Source organism: Amblyomma americanum, chromosome 5 (assembly GCF_052857255.1).
Source record: "Amblyomma americanum isolate KBUSLIRL-KWMA chromosome 5, ASM5285725v1, whole genome shotgun sequence".
Lineage (NCBI taxonomy): Eukaryota > Metazoa > Arthropoda > Arachnida > Ixodida > Ixodidae > Amblyomma > Amblyomma americanum.
Window position 1 is genome coordinate 209,391,692 of NC_135501.1, and position 19,195 is coordinate 209,410,886.

General features: G+C 49.4%; 2 protein-coding genes across 3 annotated transcripts in view; one reads left to right on the forward strand and one right to left on the reverse strand.

Moving 5' to 3' along the window:
• The window catches only part of LOC144133565 (uncharacterized), a 36,263-nt gene that overhangs the window by 15,065 nt on the left and 2,003 nt on the right, over positions 1-19,195 (reverse strand). Inside the window, exon 1 of one of the 2 annotated variants that reach the window (XM_077666745.1) lies at positions 6,362-7,201. The exons of the other annotated variant lie outside the window; for it this stretch is intronic. Within the exon in view, the coding sequence (XP_077522871.1) occupies positions 6,362-6,508 (147 nt within the window). The 5' untranslated portion in view covers positions 6,509-7,201. Of the gene's footprint in view, positions 1-6,361; positions 7,202-19,195 lie in introns of those variants that run through there. 2 annotated transcript variants of the gene reach the window in all.
• On the forward strand, positions 876-19,154 carry LOC144133569 (ribonuclease Oy-like). Its single transcript, XM_077666751.1, has 9 exons — positions 876-1,067; positions 5,378-5,477; positions 7,212-7,258; positions 8,135-8,204; positions 8,300-8,361; positions 9,816-9,929; positions 11,532-11,580; positions 11,643-11,714; positions 11,869-19,154. The coding sequence occupies exons 1-9, from the start codon at positions 1,024-1,026 to the stop codon at positions 12,103-12,105; spliced, it is 795 nt and encodes a 264-aa protein (XP_077522877.1). The 5' UTR covers positions 876-1,023; the 3' UTR covers positions 12,106-19,154.

Genomic DNA, 19,195 nt, shown 5'->3' on the forward strand with positions numbered 1-19,195 from the left:
CTGCGTTTTGCAAATTATAGATCCGTCGTTCACCAAAGCGCGGGCCGAAAAGCAGCAAGCAAAGCAGGACGGCTGGCAGACTACCCGTGAATGGCGTCACTTCCGCCAGTTCCGTCCCCCATTCGGCGCTTCCGGAAGCGAAGAGGGCGTGTCGGCGGCGGGTTTTTAACAAGCGATTGCGGCTTATTTTGCGAGCAGAATCGAGAAAAAATTTACACAGATGATTTTCAAAGTCCCTTCTTCCCAACCACAGCGTTTCATGCAATTTGAAAACCGTTTCAGCTTCCCTTTAAATACATGAAGGCAAAATGTGTGTATAAATCAAAAGTACGAATAATTTTGTGCAAAAGCTCGAAAAACTTGAAGGCTATCTGGCTGATACAGTGGGTGAAGAAAGCTGAATTAGATAAAGCAACAAACTTGGCTGGCTGCTCGGAGCACCTCTATTGGCACAAAGTTCTTCAACATGAGTCTACGTGGGAGCATAATGCGGACTCTCTCAATTCCAATAATATTTAGGCTTCAAAAGTGATGCGTTTATAAAAATTCGGTAAAAGACGAATGCGCATCATAACGGAGTCGGACGAAAACTCGAAAGCGGGCTTTTGCTAACCTCGGAGGCCATGAAAGCAGCACGATGATCCCATCCTTCCCCCCTTCTCTCTCTGGCATTCAAAAAAAGGCCCACCTTCTTTTTATTTCGAGATCATTCAAACGGAGTAACATGCCGAGTGCACTGGCGACCATGCAGGCAGCCAGACAACATGTGGACGTCCAACCTGCTTATACCACTGTTCCTCGGCCCGTATCTTATCAACGCTCTTATCAATGCGCTTCGACACGATGGCAGTGAGAGTACGACAAAACGTCACGGGATTGTCCAGCAGAAGCGCATTGTAGCGATCAGCGGCCTCCCACAGCCTACTCGACGACGCTCATTTGAAGCGCGCGCCGTCCGCGAAGGGCACAAAAACAGAGGTGCCCCTCTCAGTCAGCGAACACAACCCCCGGAGCTCCGCGATAATGCACCGTCTGGCATTGGCCGTTCTGCTGCTGGCTTCTGCGGGGTAAGCTGCATGCAATATCGCACTACCTGTCCGCGCGCACTGCAGAGTCCCCTTTTGAGGAAGGGGTGCGACAACTCAGAGCGACGCAGGGTTCATGCACGGTGTCACTCTGTACGCCGCCATAGAGCGGCCAGGTTTTTCTGCGGAACGCCAAGTTTTCTACCTTGAGAACGAGAAAAGACATGCAATGTGGTCGGAAATTAAGCTCGGAGGAAAGACAGGAAGCGGAAGTAATTCCCAATTTTCTACCACGTGCAAATGCGGAGGCACTGCTGATCAATGCCACGATAGAAAATTCTTAGCCAGAATAGTTCGCTCTTGGAATACCAACGTGATGACAGCTGTCGCCCGGATAATAGGTTATGCTCCTAAAGTGGCTTCTTTGGAAAAGTTATAGAAATTTCATTCCCTATCTGGCTAAATTAATCTCGTCGTCCTATTCGCCAAGAATCTAGTTTTACTTATTTCTACTTTCTTAAAAGTGACTACGCGGTGGCTGTTAACCAAATCCCACATCGTCTCGGACCTCTACGAAGAGCTCATTCACTCTAGTGGCTGGAAGTGCTGGCATTGCGTAGCAACATGTCCTATCGTCAGATACCTCGTTTGGCTGCCAAAATCTCCCCAGTACCATTTTGGCCTCAAGTACCGATCCCTATCACTTAATGTATAGCCTCGGCAAACTAAAGCGCTTCCCTTGGAAGCGTCGAAGAAGGCTTCTTTCTCTCTGGATTTTACCATCGGCACTTCCTTTCACCGGTGAATGTTGTTACCGTACTATCCCCTCCTCTACCCTGACATCGATGTTTACTGGCGAGCCACAGAGCTCTCTTTATCCGCACAGTATGCTCACACTACATCGGCGCAGGTGCCTGAAAAACGCACACTGTTGTCATGCGAGCGGAGGACGCGCAGGCACAATTGTTCTCGCATATGCGCGTTCGTGCACACCTGTTGAGAGGCCGCAAAAAGAAAGGCATCAAAAGAACAGGATCGATTGACCGAGAGAAGTAAAAACGCTGAGAGTTGTTTCCGGAGCAAATGACGGCATCGCTTCGGGCACACCGTCTTCCGCGAAGCCCTGCAGTGTGCTGTGCACTATAAAATTAAATTAAACGTTCGTGCTTCTGTCGTGCTCTGCAGGTGCAGAGGTTTATAGCCCTCCTAAAGCAAGTCTGCGTTAAGCACTTCAGCACTTGCCATCATGTAATGATTCGCCATGCATTCTAGTTTCACCTCGAAGCATGTGCTATCCGAATCCCTGAGAGAAGTACGCAGATTTTTCAATTTTGTCTACGCGATGAACCAGCACTGTGAGCTATGCGAAGCACCGTAGTAGAGTGTTTTATTTAATTAGCCCACCACCTAGGGTTCTATAACGTGTGCAGAAATCGGAACACACGGGCACTTTGCGTTGTAGCCTCCATCGCCGAAAGAACAGTGCGAGCACTATGAGAGGGGAAAGGGTTAATGCATTCACTTATTGGTCATATCAGAATTATGTAACGTTTCTAAGTATACCATTTCCCTTAGCAAATGATATCGAACAGGCATACTCAAATTTAGTGGAGAACTATCCACAAAATTCGCAATTTTGTGCAAAAGGTTGTTCCCGCTCATCTTGCTCACCACTGTACTTTTACGACGTCCGTGCACTTATGTAGTCATGTACAGTACTCACGGATTGAAATAGGACATTCGGAGCGCTAGCCTTGCAGTGCCACGCAGGTATGTGGTAAACCACAGGCCGGCTGATTGGCTACTGGAAGGAACAATTCTGTTTGTAGATGTTCTCCCTCTCACGCCATACCACAATGCACCACCTTGGTTCCATGAGCGTCTACGGGCGGCGCTCCATGAAGCGACGGCCACGCGCTCCGAATGTCCTATTTCAATCCGTGAGTACTGTACGTGGTCGCGGTGTACTGTGCTAATCTTTTACTCGCCACTATACTCGCGCGCATCATATGACGTGTATATGCGTTGCTGCCTAGTGCGGCTTGATTCACGCTCTTTATATGCCCGTTATTTTTACTCTAATATAACGATAGAATCATCATCATCATCAGCCTGACTACGCAGGAGTTGAGTTTCCCCCTTCGTCAGGTGGCGATGAGAGGAAACACCTTGTTGATGATGAAATCGGAGTTATTGATGACCCGGTGGTTCTAACTCGCAAACATTCACGTTATTCGAGGAAAGGAGAAGGTTAACTATTTATTTACAGCATAAATAAAACAAGAAACAAAGCAAGAAGAAAACTATTTACATGACTAAACCGTTGATCAGACGAATTCAGCCCTTGTTCAGCCCAGCGCGCTTGTTTTTAAACCCTCTGTCTCCGCCCTTAGCGGGGACAGCCACCAATAATGTTACAAGCGACACGTTTCACTAATCAGTAGTCAGGGAAAGGAAAATAAGGTTTCCGCCAACTAATCACAGATTGGGGAAAGAGTGCTGATTAAACATTTGGGAAAGGAGAGGTTGCAATCAAATACACAAACAGCACAAACGCGACCACCCTTTCCGACGGCACCCACGGCCCAGCCGTTACCACTTTCCTATCTCTTTCGCACACGCGACAAACATATGCGGACGAGACCATCCCTAAAGTTGTTTACACTGGCAGACACACCGCAAGAGGAGAAGACAGTCATTACGGGAATAATGGGTCTCCGGTCACTCGGCTAATACTCAGCCGTATCTCCTTCGTTCCCGAAGCCTCGGCAACCTCTTGACAACGCACACATGCCGACACCTGTACATGGTTAGGCTTCTTAAGACGGGCTATGCCTGTCACGGCGCGGAGTAAACAAGGACGTCCGCCGCAAGCAGGGGCGGAGTAAACAAGGACGTCCGCCGCAAGCAGGGGAGGCCTGGACGGGACGGGTCCCTTTGTTGGCGACTTCCGACCCCACTGGAGCGGCCTTCCTTGCGAACACAAGACCAACGAGTTCGCGGAAAGGTCAGCGAACTCCACAGCAGGTCAAAGGTCTCTCCCACGTCTCTCCAATTAACATGATCCTGTGCCAGCTGCGGTCACCTTAAACCCGCAAATTTCATAATCTCATCCGCCCGTCTAATTTTTCGTCTGCCGCCCCTTGCTATCCATTCCGTTACTCTCAAAGGTGCACTAAAGAGAATTCTGAGCTCGTCTTTTTACCGTGGGAACTAGATCTGCATGCTCCGAGCGTTCTTAGAAACTTGGAATTGTCCTGTGCGCCCTATTTCCTTATTAAATCGAATTAAACTTTCGTATTTTTTTTAACTCACCTTCGAAAAGAGGTGGGGTCAGCCAACGCGTGAAGTGCCTTTCAGCCAGCCGCGTGGTGCGGCTTGCCGCTCTGCATGCCCTCGGCGGAGTGATACGTGGCGATTGGCGAAAACAAAGAATCCACATGTACTTTTATTTTTGTGGGCCTAATTTGCGACTATGTAGTCTGTGACTTAAACTGTTCATTCACGGAAACCTAAAAACAAAATAAAACCGAAAGCGAAGCCACCACGCGGCTGGCTGAAAGGCGCTCCACGCGTTTGTTGACTCCTCCTCTTTTCGGAGGTCAGTTCAAAAAATAAAAGGTGGAAGGCGGGACTTTTGAATTCGATTTAATAAGGAAACCGGCCGCACAGGATAATTCGAATTTTCTAAGAATGCTTGGAGAGAGTAGATCGAGTTCCCGCGGTAAAAAGACGATTTCAGATTCCTCTTTAGTGAACCTTTAAGGACCATCGGTTATCTTGCCACCGCATTACATGTCCTCTTTATTTCGGCTGTGATGTCATTAACATCGCGTTTCTTTCCTTACCCACGCTGCCCTTGACCTAAGCTGAACCCGTTTCGTTATCCTCCATATTTCTGCCTGGTAGGTGAGTGCGGGTAGCATACTGCTGTTGTACACTTGAAAACTGTTTTTTTTAGAAACGGAAATGACGCAGTAACTGTCTCACATATCGGTGGACTCTTGAGGGGCATTGATAAACTGCCATTCACGATATGAGAGAACCTGCCAAATACGCTCCAGCCCAGTCTTCCCGAAGCTGCTATCATGGACATCGCAGTGGAGGGATCCAGATTGATTTCTAGCATCTGGGGTTCTTCAACGTACATCGACACCGCACAGCCTACGGGCCTCAATTGCATTTCACCTCCATCCAAATGCGGCCGGCGGGATTCGATCCCACGGTGTTGACATCAGCAAAGTAACACCACTGCCACTCTACTGGATGCTTACACAGGCGATTACATTTTTTTTTGTCGCTGGTGTAGTGTTCTCGGCGAGTGCACGCACCCCTCCCCTTTCCACTTGCAGTGGACTTGATGCGAGCAGGTCTCCGCACGAGCCGACCGTCACATACTTCACGTTCAGTCTGCAGTGGAGCTCGGGTGTTTGCAACGCCGGACACGAAAAGGTCAGTTCGTGCTCGGTCGGGCAGCGTAAGTAGACCACTTGTCGCAATTCTTTTAGTGGGAAAGTACCACTTAAAGGGACGCTGAAGAGATATTGAAGTTGGTTTGTATCGATAGAATAGCAGCTACTAAACACAAAAACACCACTCTTACTGAAAACAAAGCTCTTGTTAGGAAGAAAAGAGCAAGAACTGAAATACACGTATCGCCGCCTCAGGTGAACATCGCAGGTACAAGCGTGATCTGAAATAGGGAAAAATATACCACAGGTCTCTGAGGCTGACAAAGGTGCATGACGGTTAAGTGTTTGATCGATATTGAAGTATGTTTTGTTTTGAAACAAGGGCGTCGCGCCATCTGTAGCCAATGGGAGGAAGCTCGGGTAAGTTCGGAGGGGCGTCGCGCCAGGTGTACCCAATGGGAAGAGGGCGTCGCGTCAGCTGCCGACGAGTGGAGAGAGGAAAGTGAAGATGAAGAGCGAGAAACGCGGTTGCGTGCACTTGCAAGATGCCAGAGAGAGGAGGCCAAGAATGAGCACATGCTTTCCCAAGTCTGCTCGGTTTAACTACGTTGGAACCCTACCACTTTTTTTTTGTACACACCCATCACAGGGCCGTAATTACCGCCCTGGCCCTCGTGCAGTGCATACAGAAAAAGCACGATCGTGGGCGAAAGTGGGTGGCGCTTCTGGAGGGTGGGGAGGTGTACAGCCCCCTATAGCTAGGAGGCTGGCCGGAGGAGGGTAGCTGGTTATCACACTGCGTCTTGAATTCGATTTCGCCGTCGCTTTAATGCGTTCGCATTAAAACCCCCAAGCAGGAAAATATGTCCGTCCTTCCGAAGCCTCAGTTGGCAGGGGGCAAAAAGGAAAGAGGGAAATACTCACTTTCAGGGGAGGATATTGGATCAGGAGAGTGGGCGCCGTTTCACGCGATGATCTACGGACTGGATCGGACCACCCGCCTGTACGGTGCGAACCCGTCAGCGGCAGGGGGAACATCGCAACGTCCCGCCGCTGCGTGGTAGCCGCCATGTCCGAGGGGTGAGCCACGTGGTGAGTGGCGCTTCTGGAGGCCACACAGACAACGCCGGCATTTTCGCAAGTGCCACTGGTGCTGTTGTAGCAGCGAACACATACTTAACTGCGTTGCCACATAGCGCCTGTACAGTTTCCTTCTACATGGGATTAGAGTGCTCATTGCCCTCCTTTCTTAGAGCTCTTCAGTTAGGCTGGCACGAGGCAAAACGAAGAGAACTCCCTCTCGTGGCAGAGAGAAGTGGGTGGGTAACGAGAGGCGGCGAAGCGAAAAAGGAAAATCCCTTTCCTCATCTTGGAGGAAAGGAGATGAAACGGGAAAGAAGATGGGAGGCGACGGGTAGCCATGGCGTCCGCCTCGGCTGCTGGAGGTGGTTGGTTCGAAACCCACCACCGAACAAAGATGTGCACAAGCGTCCGCCAGCCCGGCTTCTTCCTTCGCTGTTACACTACAGCTAGCACTCAAACATCTGCGTTGCACAATCTAAATCGTTTTGTCAATTTTTTACCACAAATAAGCATTGTTTCAGGCTTTGTTGAAAAAAAAGAACGCGGCAGACTGCCGATATGCTGAGACAAAGCGGTTACACATCCGCTAGATTGTGTGCAGAGGCCAAGAGCATCCGGATAAGAGACGCCCCTTGTTGGCTTCTATTCACACCTTATCTAATCACGCCTTCCGTCCTGCTACCGCCCACAGTGCATCAAGGAAAAGGAGAGAAGCTTCTGGACAATACACGGACTCTGGTAAGAATGTTTATGTCCATCCCAAAGTATTCGAATAAAGTACAGTGGATGCTTCTTTGTTCACAAAGAATTTGATTTGATTTATAGGGTTTAACGTCCCAAAGCGACTCGGGCTATGAGGGACGCCGCACTGGAGGGCTCCGGAAAATCCGACCACCTGGGGCTCTTCAGCGTGCACTGACACGCGCAGTAAACGGGCCTGTAAACGCTGCGACCGGGATCGAACCCGCGTATTTCGGGTCAGCAGCCGAGCGCCATAACCACTGAGCCACCGCGGCGGCTGTTCACAACGTAGATGAGTTTAACAGACACCCGCACATGCATTGCAGGCACCAAGCAGATTGAACGTGCGGAATAAATTTTCAAATCACAGTAGGTTTCTATATGTCTTTGTGGCAGATAAAATCTGGCAGAGCCGCCGCGGTGGCTGAGTGGTTATGGCGCTCGGCTGCCGGCCCGGAAGACGCGGGTTCTGTCCCGGCCGCGGCGGTCGAATTTCGATGGAGGCGAAATTCTTGAGGCCCGTGTACTGTGCGATGTCAGCGCACGTAAAAGAACCCCAGGTGGTCGAAATTTCCGGAGCCCTTCACTACGGCATCTCTCATAGCCTGAGTTGCTTTGGGACGTTAAGCCCCTATAAACCAAACCAAACCAAATCTGGCAGAAATACGTGACCTAATAAACAGATAACCGCACGGGCACTGAAAGTACCAAGCAGAAAATGGGCACTGTATACTGAAGTGTCCGAGATATAAAACTCTAACAGACAGTAGGATGTTTTCCTCGTGTGCAAAAGATCACCGACATGTCACACAGAAGAATCCGTCATGTCTGCCTATAATGGAGTGAATGCTCAATCTTCCGTTTTCAACACAGGCCCTCCTCGAACACCTCCGATCCCCAGTTCTGTAACCGCACACTCCAATACAATGCCACGGTTCTTTCGGTGAGCATGCATTTGAGTCAGAAAAGAAGCTCCTGCTCCGTTACGCTTTATTTTTTTAATGGTAATCCGTGATGTGGGTGCAACAATGCTTTCAGCCTCTGGTACCTCAGCTCGACCTGTACTGGCCTTCCGTGAGCGAGGATAACAACAAGTTCTGGTGAGTACAAAATTTGTGATTAGGGGCTAATCTATTACGCTAGTTTGCTAATTCGCGTAAATTAGGAACGTAGCCTGTTCAAAGAGTTTTGAAAGGCTAGCTATATAACTCCTCACACAGCGTGAAGACGGACTCGAACAAAGAAACGCGTCTTTCGCACCAACTGTTTCTTTGATTTTTGCTCTTTGTCATATGTTTTCTGACAGGGCACTTCATCTTCTTTATCTGCCCAAACTAATCTCTCACGTCTCCTACCCTTTCTATTGATGGTTTCATGGGGTTTAACGACCCAAAGCGACTCAGGCTATCGGGGACGCCGTAATGGAGAGCTCCGGATAATTTCGACCACCTTGGGGTTCTTTAACGTGACATCGCACATTACACGGGCATCCGGCATTTCCCCCTTTCTATTTGTTGCCTGTATTCTTTTGTTTCCGGACTTCTCACTAGCTTTTGGCAGTTGGTCCTGAAAGTCTCTGCATTTTCTGAATATTACGGTGAGAATAAAGGGCTAGCTAGTATAACTCCTCACACAGCGTGAAGACGGACTCGAACGAACAAACACGTCTCTCCATCCCTTCGCGCATTTGACAGAGTCGGCGAACTAGCCCGCGATACCCCTGCCGAGCATGCAGTTTCAATGCTCAGTCATCGCACTCAACGGGGATCAACTTAATGGAAGTTCACGAAGGACCATTAGAACACCGAGGGCCCTTGAGGGCAGCCTCGTACTCGCTAAACGTTTAAGAAAAAGGTAAAAACGTAAAAGAAACAAAAATTACTTTCGATTCAATAACGCCAGACACTGCTAACCAATTCAATACTGTCAGATGTAAGTCAACGCTGCCTTTGTTGTGCGCCGCGCTTCTGCGCTCCGCTCGCATTCGCCCCTTGGCACGCTTTGCGATAACCGAGGCCCACATAGAGCTCCACAGAAGAACCGCAGCGGCATTTTTAAATGAACTGCGTATTGTTGCCCATCGTCGCCGCTTGTGAATTACTTCAATACACTTTGAGAACATATTTTCAATTAAAAATAGCAATTACTTGAAAATGCAGCTTCTCTCACAACTCGATGGCTACTGGAATTTTACGCGTGCCTGCGTTGCATCTGGGTGGCCTCATAAATCTCGATAGCCATTTTCTCGATGGGCCCTGAAACCGCCCGTGTGAGAGAGACTTTTTACTCCTCGTCAGAACTTTTGCCCGCCTTTTTAGAGATGCTCCCTCCGCATACTCCGAGAGTTTCTGTCGTTCGTGGCTTTTTGTTGGTGGCCGCTTTTCTTGCGCGGTGGGAGGCCACACGTTCGCAGACCTATATCCACGAAATCTGAGAAAAAACACTGAGGCATCGAGCCAATCACTTATGCGGACAGCCACGAAATGTGCAGGAGGTTAGGTTGAAGGAAAATTTGCCTTCCGTCTAAGAATCCTTTTTTTTTCTTTTCGGTCAGGAAGCACGAATGGCTTAAGCACGGCACGTGTGCCACCATGGTGCCCCGGTTGAAAGGACTTTACAAGTTCTTCAACACGACGCTGAACATCTACCTGCAGCACAACATCACGGAGTGAGTCGCGCGCAAAGACCACCTCGTGCGAGCTGAGCAGCGTGGCAAATCAAGCCCTGTAAAAGACCAGCCACACTGGATCAAACAGGACCACTAGGCTGCATAGCTGCTAGATCGGCAAACATAGTCCTTCTCTGTCCTTTCGACCTAGGCGGACACCATTCCCTTCACAATGCGTGCTTACAGAGGGTTCGCTAATTTCCGCTCCTAGGAAATAATAATAATAATTGGTTTTGGGGGGAAAGGAAATAGCGCAGTATCTGTCTCGTATATCGTTGGACACCTGAACCGCGCCGTAAGGGAAGGGATAAAGGAGTGAGTGAAAGAAGAAAGGAAGAGGAGGTGCCGCTGTGGAGGGCTCCGGCATAATTTTGACCACCTGGGGATCGTTAACGTGCACTGACATCGCACAGCACACGGGCGCCTTAGCGTTTTTCCTCCATAAAAACGCAGCCGCCGCGGTCGGGTTCGAACCCGGGAACTCCGGATCAGTAGTCGAGCGCCCTAACCACTGAGCCACTGCGGCGGGGCAAGAAAACAAAAAACGTTTTAGGGACGTGCAAGGGTAGAGGGAGAGATACACGCTGATTTGTCCCTCTGCAGGCGCAGTGGCGACGTACGCGGTTGGTGTTTAGTTTGGTGTTGCAAAAAACGCACCGTCTTTGATTTTTGCTCTTTGTCATGTCTTCTGGCAGGGCACTTCATCTTTTTCTGCCCAAACTAATCTCTCACGTCTCCTACCCTTCCTATTGATGGTTTTATGTTGTTTAAAGCCCCAAAGCGACTCAGGCTATGGGGGACGCCGTAATGGAGGGCTCCGGATAATTTCGACCACTTTGGGGTTCTTTAACGTACATCGCACAATACACGGGCCTCCGGCATTTCCCCCTTTCCATTTGTTGCCTGTATGCTACTTTTGTTGCCGGACCTCTCACTAGCTTTTGGCTATTGGTCCTTAAACTCTTTGTATTTTCTGAATATTACGGTGAAAATAGAAGATTATTATGATGAAAACTTTATAAGAAATGGTTATGGTAAAGTGAGAGAAAAATAGCCACTTGCCAGTACTCGTTCAAGATCCACAAGCGCTAGAAATCATTCCGCAGCAGTGATCATCCCTTACCTCCAAATTCCCACAATTAGGCTTAAAGTTCCCTAATTCAGGCTATTTTTCCTGAAAACTTCGTTAATTTGAGAAAAAAAATCAAGAATTTCGGTCCTTAAAATCCCGCGACTTTGCGGTAAATTCCCTTAGCCAAATTTACCCTTCAAATTCTCTGAAAAGTGCACGGAGAAAATCCCCGAACTGAATATCTCTATTCCGGAGCCACGCACTAGGGCACCCTTTTCCCTCTCCTATACGTTCGCCTCTTCTCACAGAGTGCGGTTCTGGTGTCCCTCAAGAAGTGTGCCAGTTACCGGGCCATCTCCTTTCCGAATTCCAATTTTCAATACCAGAGAGTTATCCCCGAGTATAGCCCTTCAGCACTCAATGCCTCGCGAGCAATCGTACTATATATAGCCGACAGCCATAAAAGAAGTATCTCTAAATTCCTTCACGAATAATAAAATTTCAGCGTCTATATTTAATGCATGTTTCAGATACCTTCGAAGCAGCGGTGTAGTGCCGACCTCTGAAAGGACATACACGGTGAGATAACAGCAGGAGTTTATAAGCAGCTCCTAAATTCTTATCCCTTCGTTTCCTTTCAGCTACAAGAGATCAAAGACGCTCTCCACCATGACATCAGAGAAGCGGCCAATTTTGTGTGCCACTACAGTAAAGTAAGCGCTTTGCCGATCTTCAGATTATAGCTATGCTCAAAGCGTCGCTGAGCATCGCCGCTGGGTGACAACATCGCATCCAGACCAAGGATATAATACTATTATATAACCTCCTTGAGACTAACAGTACGTGTGCTCCTCTTCCCTGTGACAGAAATACGCGGCGCCTGTCCTGGCCGAGATTCGGTTCTGCCTGGACCGAGGGCTCCAGCCCATCAACTGCAAGGTCAAGCACTCGGACTGCGATCAGGGAGACGTCTACTACTTGGCTTCCGACGCCTCCTACGGCAAAGGCAGTGCCACCTCACTGACGTCACCGCTCTCGTGGCTACTGCACTTCAGCTGGCTGCTTGCTATCAGCGTCGTATGCATACCCCACTGCGCCGGATAATCGACAATGGGAAATAACCGAGGCCACGTGTCTGGCATGAGAGGCCCCATAGTCGGCAGGTTTGCAATAATGAATCTTATCGAATGGTTTTCGCTATCATTATTCGCCCGACCGATCTAATTTAGATACAGAGGACGGTTCGGTGACTATCGAGCCGATAACGAAGGATGAAAGGAATGCAACTGGAATGAAACTGTTGCCTTATTTCAATCAAGGGACAAAGGTTATTTCAATCGGGTACAAAAGTGGTATGCTCCACGCAGCGGGAGCCGAAGCAACAGAAAACTGTATTGTAACGCCATCTATAAAGCACGACACATTGAAACGGTCGAGTCGAGCGGCATGCCTGCAGATAACAAAGGGCTCCCATTGGCTGTCTCGATCCCAGATCTCGCCTGTAGTTGGCGTTACGATGCAGTTTTCCGTAAAGCCCCTCAATGAAGCAAAAGTAACGCAAAGCTTTGAACTTTCCGGCTTCCCTCCTCTCCTAGCGCACCGCCGGATAATCGAGCCCCCCATTGGCCGAAGCGCCGTGGTCACGTGTTAGCGCGCGCTTTTTGCTCCGCAGCAGACGCCGGCGCTAGAGTCACTGAAAAAAAAATTTTAGTGACTCTAGCCGGCGTCATTGTCGGGAATAGGAGTCCCGCTTAATTTTCTTTCTGTGCAACAGTTTTGGCGGGAAGTGTTTTTCCATCTTTGACGTCGTCTACGCGTTGCGGCGATGGCGAGCTTCTGTTGCGCGTATGGATGCAACCGAGGAGGCAGTGGGAAAAGATTTCTTGTAATTTCGTCCGGAAAAGCAACGCAGCTCGCCGAAAGGTTTGGCTGCACAGGATCGGCCGGGCAAACTTCCATAATGTGCTGGATCCGTGACTTTGTGAGGTGAGTTCCCGCTCTTCAGTTGTCTTTTTTTTTTTTTCGGGTGATTTGATGCGAAGCGCGAGCGACTACAGTCTTTCTTCGCAGTAAATGCTGTTCGGCATAGTTGTATATCTACTCGTTTGCTCGTAGGCTACGAAAGCTGTGCTTCTTGTTGTCTTATGCACACTGTGCCAGCTCTGCTAGGTTCTGCAGGTGCAGCTCTGATGTTGGGCGCATTTCGTGGCGTGTCGACGTGGTTGCAGTCAGACTCGTTCGCAGCCTCGACTCGCAAAGTACGCTTCATATTGTTTGAGCCCCCATGTGTACGTTGCTCGCGTTGGATGTCTAGCTCTCATCTTGCGCACTGCTGCAGGAATTTTTGTCGCAGTTGGACTCCTTCGCTTACGAACCCCATACTGAAGAGGCGGTTCTCGCTGTTTGATACCCGCTGTACATGCTGCTCGCATGCAATATACATCTAGCTTTTATGCTTGCGCGCATTGCTTGCCGTGTTTGTGTCGCTACAGATATGGACTCATTCGCTCACGAATTCGATAGTAAAAGGGCGGTTCTTGCCGTCTGAGCCTACGCTGTTCATGATGCTCGCGATTCTTAAACGAACCAACGTGTTTGCTTCAGGGAGAACTGAGTATAAATTCGAGTTTTGATTTTTCAGCATTGAGTTTTTTTTTCTTTTGTACGCTACTTTGACCGAAAGCGATTAATTAACTGCGGCAGTCAAGGCTACTGCGCGTTAGACATGGAGATTACAAGAGCGAAGGCAATGTTCTCTTACAAGCCATTATTGCATATGCTGGCCCAAGATGATAATCACCTAAACAAGCAGCATTCGAATGACTCATGCGATGCTGTAGTTGCTCACGAAACAGCGTTTAAATGCCTTTTATTGGTTGCTGTTAATCAACCCGAACGATTAACCCTACATCTAAATTCTGATCACAGCCGTGTTACAGTGCGCAACTATATGGCGCCGTATTCGCCTATTTACAAACATCACGTGGCTACCGTCAGTCGCATATTTTTAACGGTAGCCTGCAAGGTGTCCGAGGTATGTGCAAGCTTTCCTGCACTAAAATAATTAAAATTGAGACGAGTAATCACCTACTCACTGAATAGCACAGCACGTTGCACGAGCGAACGCGCCTCTGAGAGAATATATTATAGCATTAAAACTGCCATCCGTTCAAATAAAGCCTAGGCCGCACATCTAGTCGCATGTAGGTCCACTTGCTCTTTGCGGAGTTAAATTTTCAATAAGATTGGGCAAAAGACGGCGGTTGAAAAACACGACTCCGAGTCATTCACTACAGTGCCGCGAGCTCGCGAGCTCACTCCACTTCCACCGTGTGCGCCGCGATCAAAGCGATCGCAGTACGAAAAGTTCCGATAAAGCAGTGCAACGTGGGTCGGGGCAGTTGTTTGGGTCATTTTTGTACCTCCCATGTCATGCAGCCGAATCAGAGGCAGAAAATGCAACAAAAAATTCCTTTGGCCGCGCGGTCCACTACGCGCCAAAGCGCGAGCGTTGGGAACGCAACGCACTGAGTATATTCGCTACAGTGCCCCGAACTCGCTCACGCGCGCCACTTCCAACGTATGCTCCGCAATCAAAGCGATCGCAGGACAAAAGGTTTCGATAAAGCAGCGCAGCGTTGGTCGCGGCAGTTATTTCAGTAACTGGTTTTTCGATATTCCTTATCATGTCATTTCGACCGAAGCCAGGCAAACAACGCAACGCAAAATTCATTCGGGCGCGCGGTCTGCTGCGCGCCAAAAGGCGCACATTGGGAGCGTCTGCTAGCATCTCCCGGCATAGGTGCCGCCACCGTCGGCGCCCGGGAGGAGCCGAGAGAAGGAGCGAAGGCATAGGAGGAGGAGGAGGCAGCAGATGTCGTTACTTTTAGTCTATTGAGGGGTTTTAGTTTTCCGTTGCTCCAGCTCCCGCTGCGTGGAGCATACCACTTTTGTCCCCGACAGTACATGACGTAGTCGCATCGCAAGTACTTTCGCGCTATCTGCGCGCAGTCTGTCTCTCTCGAGTGTCTGGATGAGCTTTGTGGTATATACGTTGACAGCTGTACGAGGTGTGCCAAAAGCGCAACACCCGTGTCTTTCTCAATTTCTTTTCAAGAGGCTAATCACATCTGTTTAATTCACTGTGGGCGAAACGGCGCGAAAACGGCGAAAGGCAAAGTAGAAGATGTCTGTTCTACTTTACATTTCGTCTGTTTCGCGCTGTACCACCCACAATGAACTACTGTTACCAACTCGCCCAGCTATCCATCCTTCTTCATTGTACTTCAGTCCAACTCTCCTGGACAAATCTCAGCCCATAGTGTACCAGACTATCCCAGTAGGATGTCAGGCGCAATCTAGCGCTACGGAAGTCGAATAATGTACAATGTGCGCTGTGGGGAAAAAGTTATCTGCTTTGAATAAAACTTGCAAATGGCGTGGCTTTGAGGCCTGAAATGTCCATTGGGACCGGAGGGGGACGGCATATTGAGGCAGTGGCAGCATCGAGTTTCTCAGAATTGCCTAGACGGAAAAGAGGCGCTTCAGTCGTCTATACATCGCAAGTATAAAGTGAACTTCTAGTTCGCTGTTATCGTAAGTAGGCGCAGGACTGCCAGTGTACACTTCGTATTTGGTTTGGCTCATGTTTAGCCGGATTGGGAATAGTTGCGGATAAGAGTTAATAACTTACTAATCTGCAGTTCACTCATGACATCACCTTGCTGAATCACTTATGCATGCAGTCGCTGATGCAGGAAACAGCAGTTTACAATTGGTAGCGAGGCGCTGGAAGTGGTAAAAGAATACGTCTACTTAGGGCAGATAGTGACCGCAGATCCGGATCACGAGAGTGAAGTAATTAAAAGAGTAAGTACGGGATGGAGTCCATTTCGCAGGTTCTCCCACATCATAAATGGCAGTTTACCAATACCCACCAAGGGAAAAGTATATAACAGCTGTATCTTACTGGTACTCATCTATGGGGCAGAAACGTGGGCGCTAACGAAAAGGGTTCATCTTAAATTGAGGAAGACGCAGCGAGCTATGGGAAGGGAAATGCTCGGTGTAACTTAAAGTCGGTCAGGGAACAAACGCCGGTTAATGACACCCTAGGCGAAATCAAGAATAAGAAATGGGCTCGGGCAGGGCATGTAATGGGAAGGGAGGATAACCGCTGGTCCTTAAGGCTAACCGACTGAATTCCGAGAGAAGGCAAGCGTACGTAGCAGGGGGCAGCCGAAGGTTAGGTGGGCGGATGAGATTAAGAAGTTTGCGGGGATAGGGTAGCCGCAGCTGGCACAAGACAGGGTTAATTGGAGAGACACGGGAGAGGCCTGTTGTGGGCGTAGTCAGGCTGATGATGATGACGGTGATGTAAGAGCACGGCGCAGCCTACATTCCGCGACACCAGCCCTATTTTCGGCCTAACACATGGCCAAGCCAAATACGCAGAGATTCCACTTTCTGGCATTATAACGTTGAATGAGAACGAATTGTAATTGGCCTGTATCAATTGCATTCTAACGATAAGAGCTTTTATAAGCTAGGAAATGCCAGATAGTGTCGCCACCATCGGCCCATTTCGGAAGTGGTGCGTCGGCAGTTTTTTTTTTTTTTTTTTGTACACTGCGGATTCCAGAGGCTAGGCCACCCCGCCATTCACTTTCAAACGCTAATCCCGGAGTCCTCCTCGGTGTAGACGTCACGAGTTTGAGTCAACGCCATTTCCTTAGCAACAAATCGGCCTTTCGCTGCCTGACAAACGTCAGCCTAGCCAGGAGGAGCAATAGAATCGATTTTTACTCAGAACAAAAATTAGACGAACTTGTCCTCAGTACCCGTTTAAGACACTCGCATGGGCAAGGCGCCTCTTTTCCCGCTGGCTAATTTTCAGGAGCTCTGCTGGAGAGGGTGACTGGATGGGCGGGGAGGCGGTGTAAGTGGGCGCGGACCAACTTACGCGCACACGCAATGCCCCAGGGCGACAGTGCAGTCGAGAGGGGCGAGCTCCAAGCTGCTGCCTCGTTCGTCGCTTTGGGCAGGTTGTACGAGCGGCTACATGAATTAGCACACGGGTGCGAGACTAGCACCACAGGCCGCCGACAGCGTGGCTGGTGAGGCGGCGGTGGCCAAGCTTCAGGCATATTGCTGGGCCTCGGCACAACAGGGCTTGCAGCGGGAGATCCCTCGTAATAATGCGGAGTACGGGATGACAGTGCCCTAGCAGGTAACCGTTTTCGCCATCAGTGCGGGCTGACAGGACGGCAGATCATGGTGCTTCTAGAGTAGCCACGAGCTTCGCTTGGAAGGTGATGGCACCATTCGCGTGAACCAAAAAATTGGCTGCGAGGCCGTACACAGGTAGACTTGCAGTTGGATCGTATTTGCGACAAAGAAACGGCGACGAGAGCTGTATTCTTTGTGAGCTGCATTTCCACTTGTGTGTCGGCGTATTCCGCATCCGCCAGGACCGCATGCAGTCGCCCTTACAAAAGAAATTAGGTGCGGCGAAGACGAGTCCACCTTGAGAATCATGAGCAGAAATACAGCCGACAAATGCTCGCCCTCGTATGCACGCAGCCTCGTGTACGTCCTTTCTTCGTGTGTGGTGTTTACTTGTCGGCTGTATTTCTGGTCATGTTCCACCAACTAGCTACAGCATTTGAGAATCTTCTGGCCCAGACGGCGGTTGGTCTCGGATGGGTATAAACAACAATCACTTGTTTTCAAAGAGAGTCTATTCTTCGCAGTCCAAAGCGGGCGCCGTGATGGGTGCAGCGACGAAGGCAAAGGCGTCCGCGGCTGTCTACGCAGTGTGTCGGAGAGCGACCGGGCGCAAACACACATCGTGGCAGGCAAAGAGAATCGACAAGGGAATGGCTGGTCCTTCACTACGACTGAAACCCATCAGAGCAGATCGGGAGGTAATTCGGTGGCAGCAGGAGAAAAACCCGCTAAGTCCGTAGCGAGAGCTCGGCCACATCCACGCCACCAGAACTACCCGCCAGCGCAGCGGCTCCGGGGGTGCCAGACACTTGTATGCGATGCACGTGTGGCAGAAAAAAAAAATTACGTAAATTCGGCGCAGCCACACAGGCCTGCCATGTCTGCAAGCATGAGCAGGCGCGCACTCTCCATCCGCCGATTGATATCAATATCAGGCAGCGAGGTCGCGAGGCACTCCTACAATTAATTTGATCCCAAGAGCACGCATCCCGTAAACTTTTGTTGGCGACTGTGCGTACCCAGTGAACAAACCTACATTCCTGTGCCATCCCTCAAGGAACAAAGTACGTGCTTTCCTTCCTTTGTATGTGCGCGTGTGGAACCCATGTCACTCGTGCATCACACACCAGGTGTTATTATAGGCTCACGCGAATTTACTTTTTTTTTAACGGTCAGTGGCACACGCACAGCCGTTATAAGGCAGTCAGTCACTGACATTTTGAGTCATTGAAATAAGCGTCCAAGTTTGCATGTAAAGACGGTCAAACATAATTGCACTTTTGAACTGACTTGGGACAACACAGGCACGACACAAACGGGAGCGCGAACAGTCAACTGAAGTTTATTGCGGTGTGCACACATATGTAAGCTTCACATGTCAAAACATAAGTCCAGAAAAACACATCACAAGTCAGTTCACAAGCGCAATTATGTTTGGCCATGCTAACTATACCAACTAGCCCAATTTGAAACCCTCTTAATGCAGTGTAAATGCTGAGGCGTGTCGTATTCCTAGACTACTTCAGTTGGTAGAATTCTCGTAGCACGCCCGAGGCCCGCGATGCCCACCTCCAAATGTTAAACCTGCTGTGTGTACGCAAGGCGGTCACGATAGGCGCTAACATGGTGTGACGCAATTGTTGCACGTCGCTACTCACTGAATACGAAATGCGCAAAGCATTTCATACCTGAGGGCCCCCTCTATAAATAGCTGCAACTTCTTTTTTACGCTCTCGGCGATATGTGAGAAAGGTTCGAAGGAGGGAAATTTTAGCTCGGGCGCACCGTGGCGACATTCAAGCGGCAGGTTCAGGAGAAGCGCACGTGCATCGCACAGCGGTTTTTAAATTCCGCTCCCCATCTGTTTGCATAAAGTGGCGCCACACAGTGGAATCCTACAGAAAAATAAAATCACACGACAGTCATTCGTGTCTGTTTCATAATTAAATAAGCAATGCACACAGCA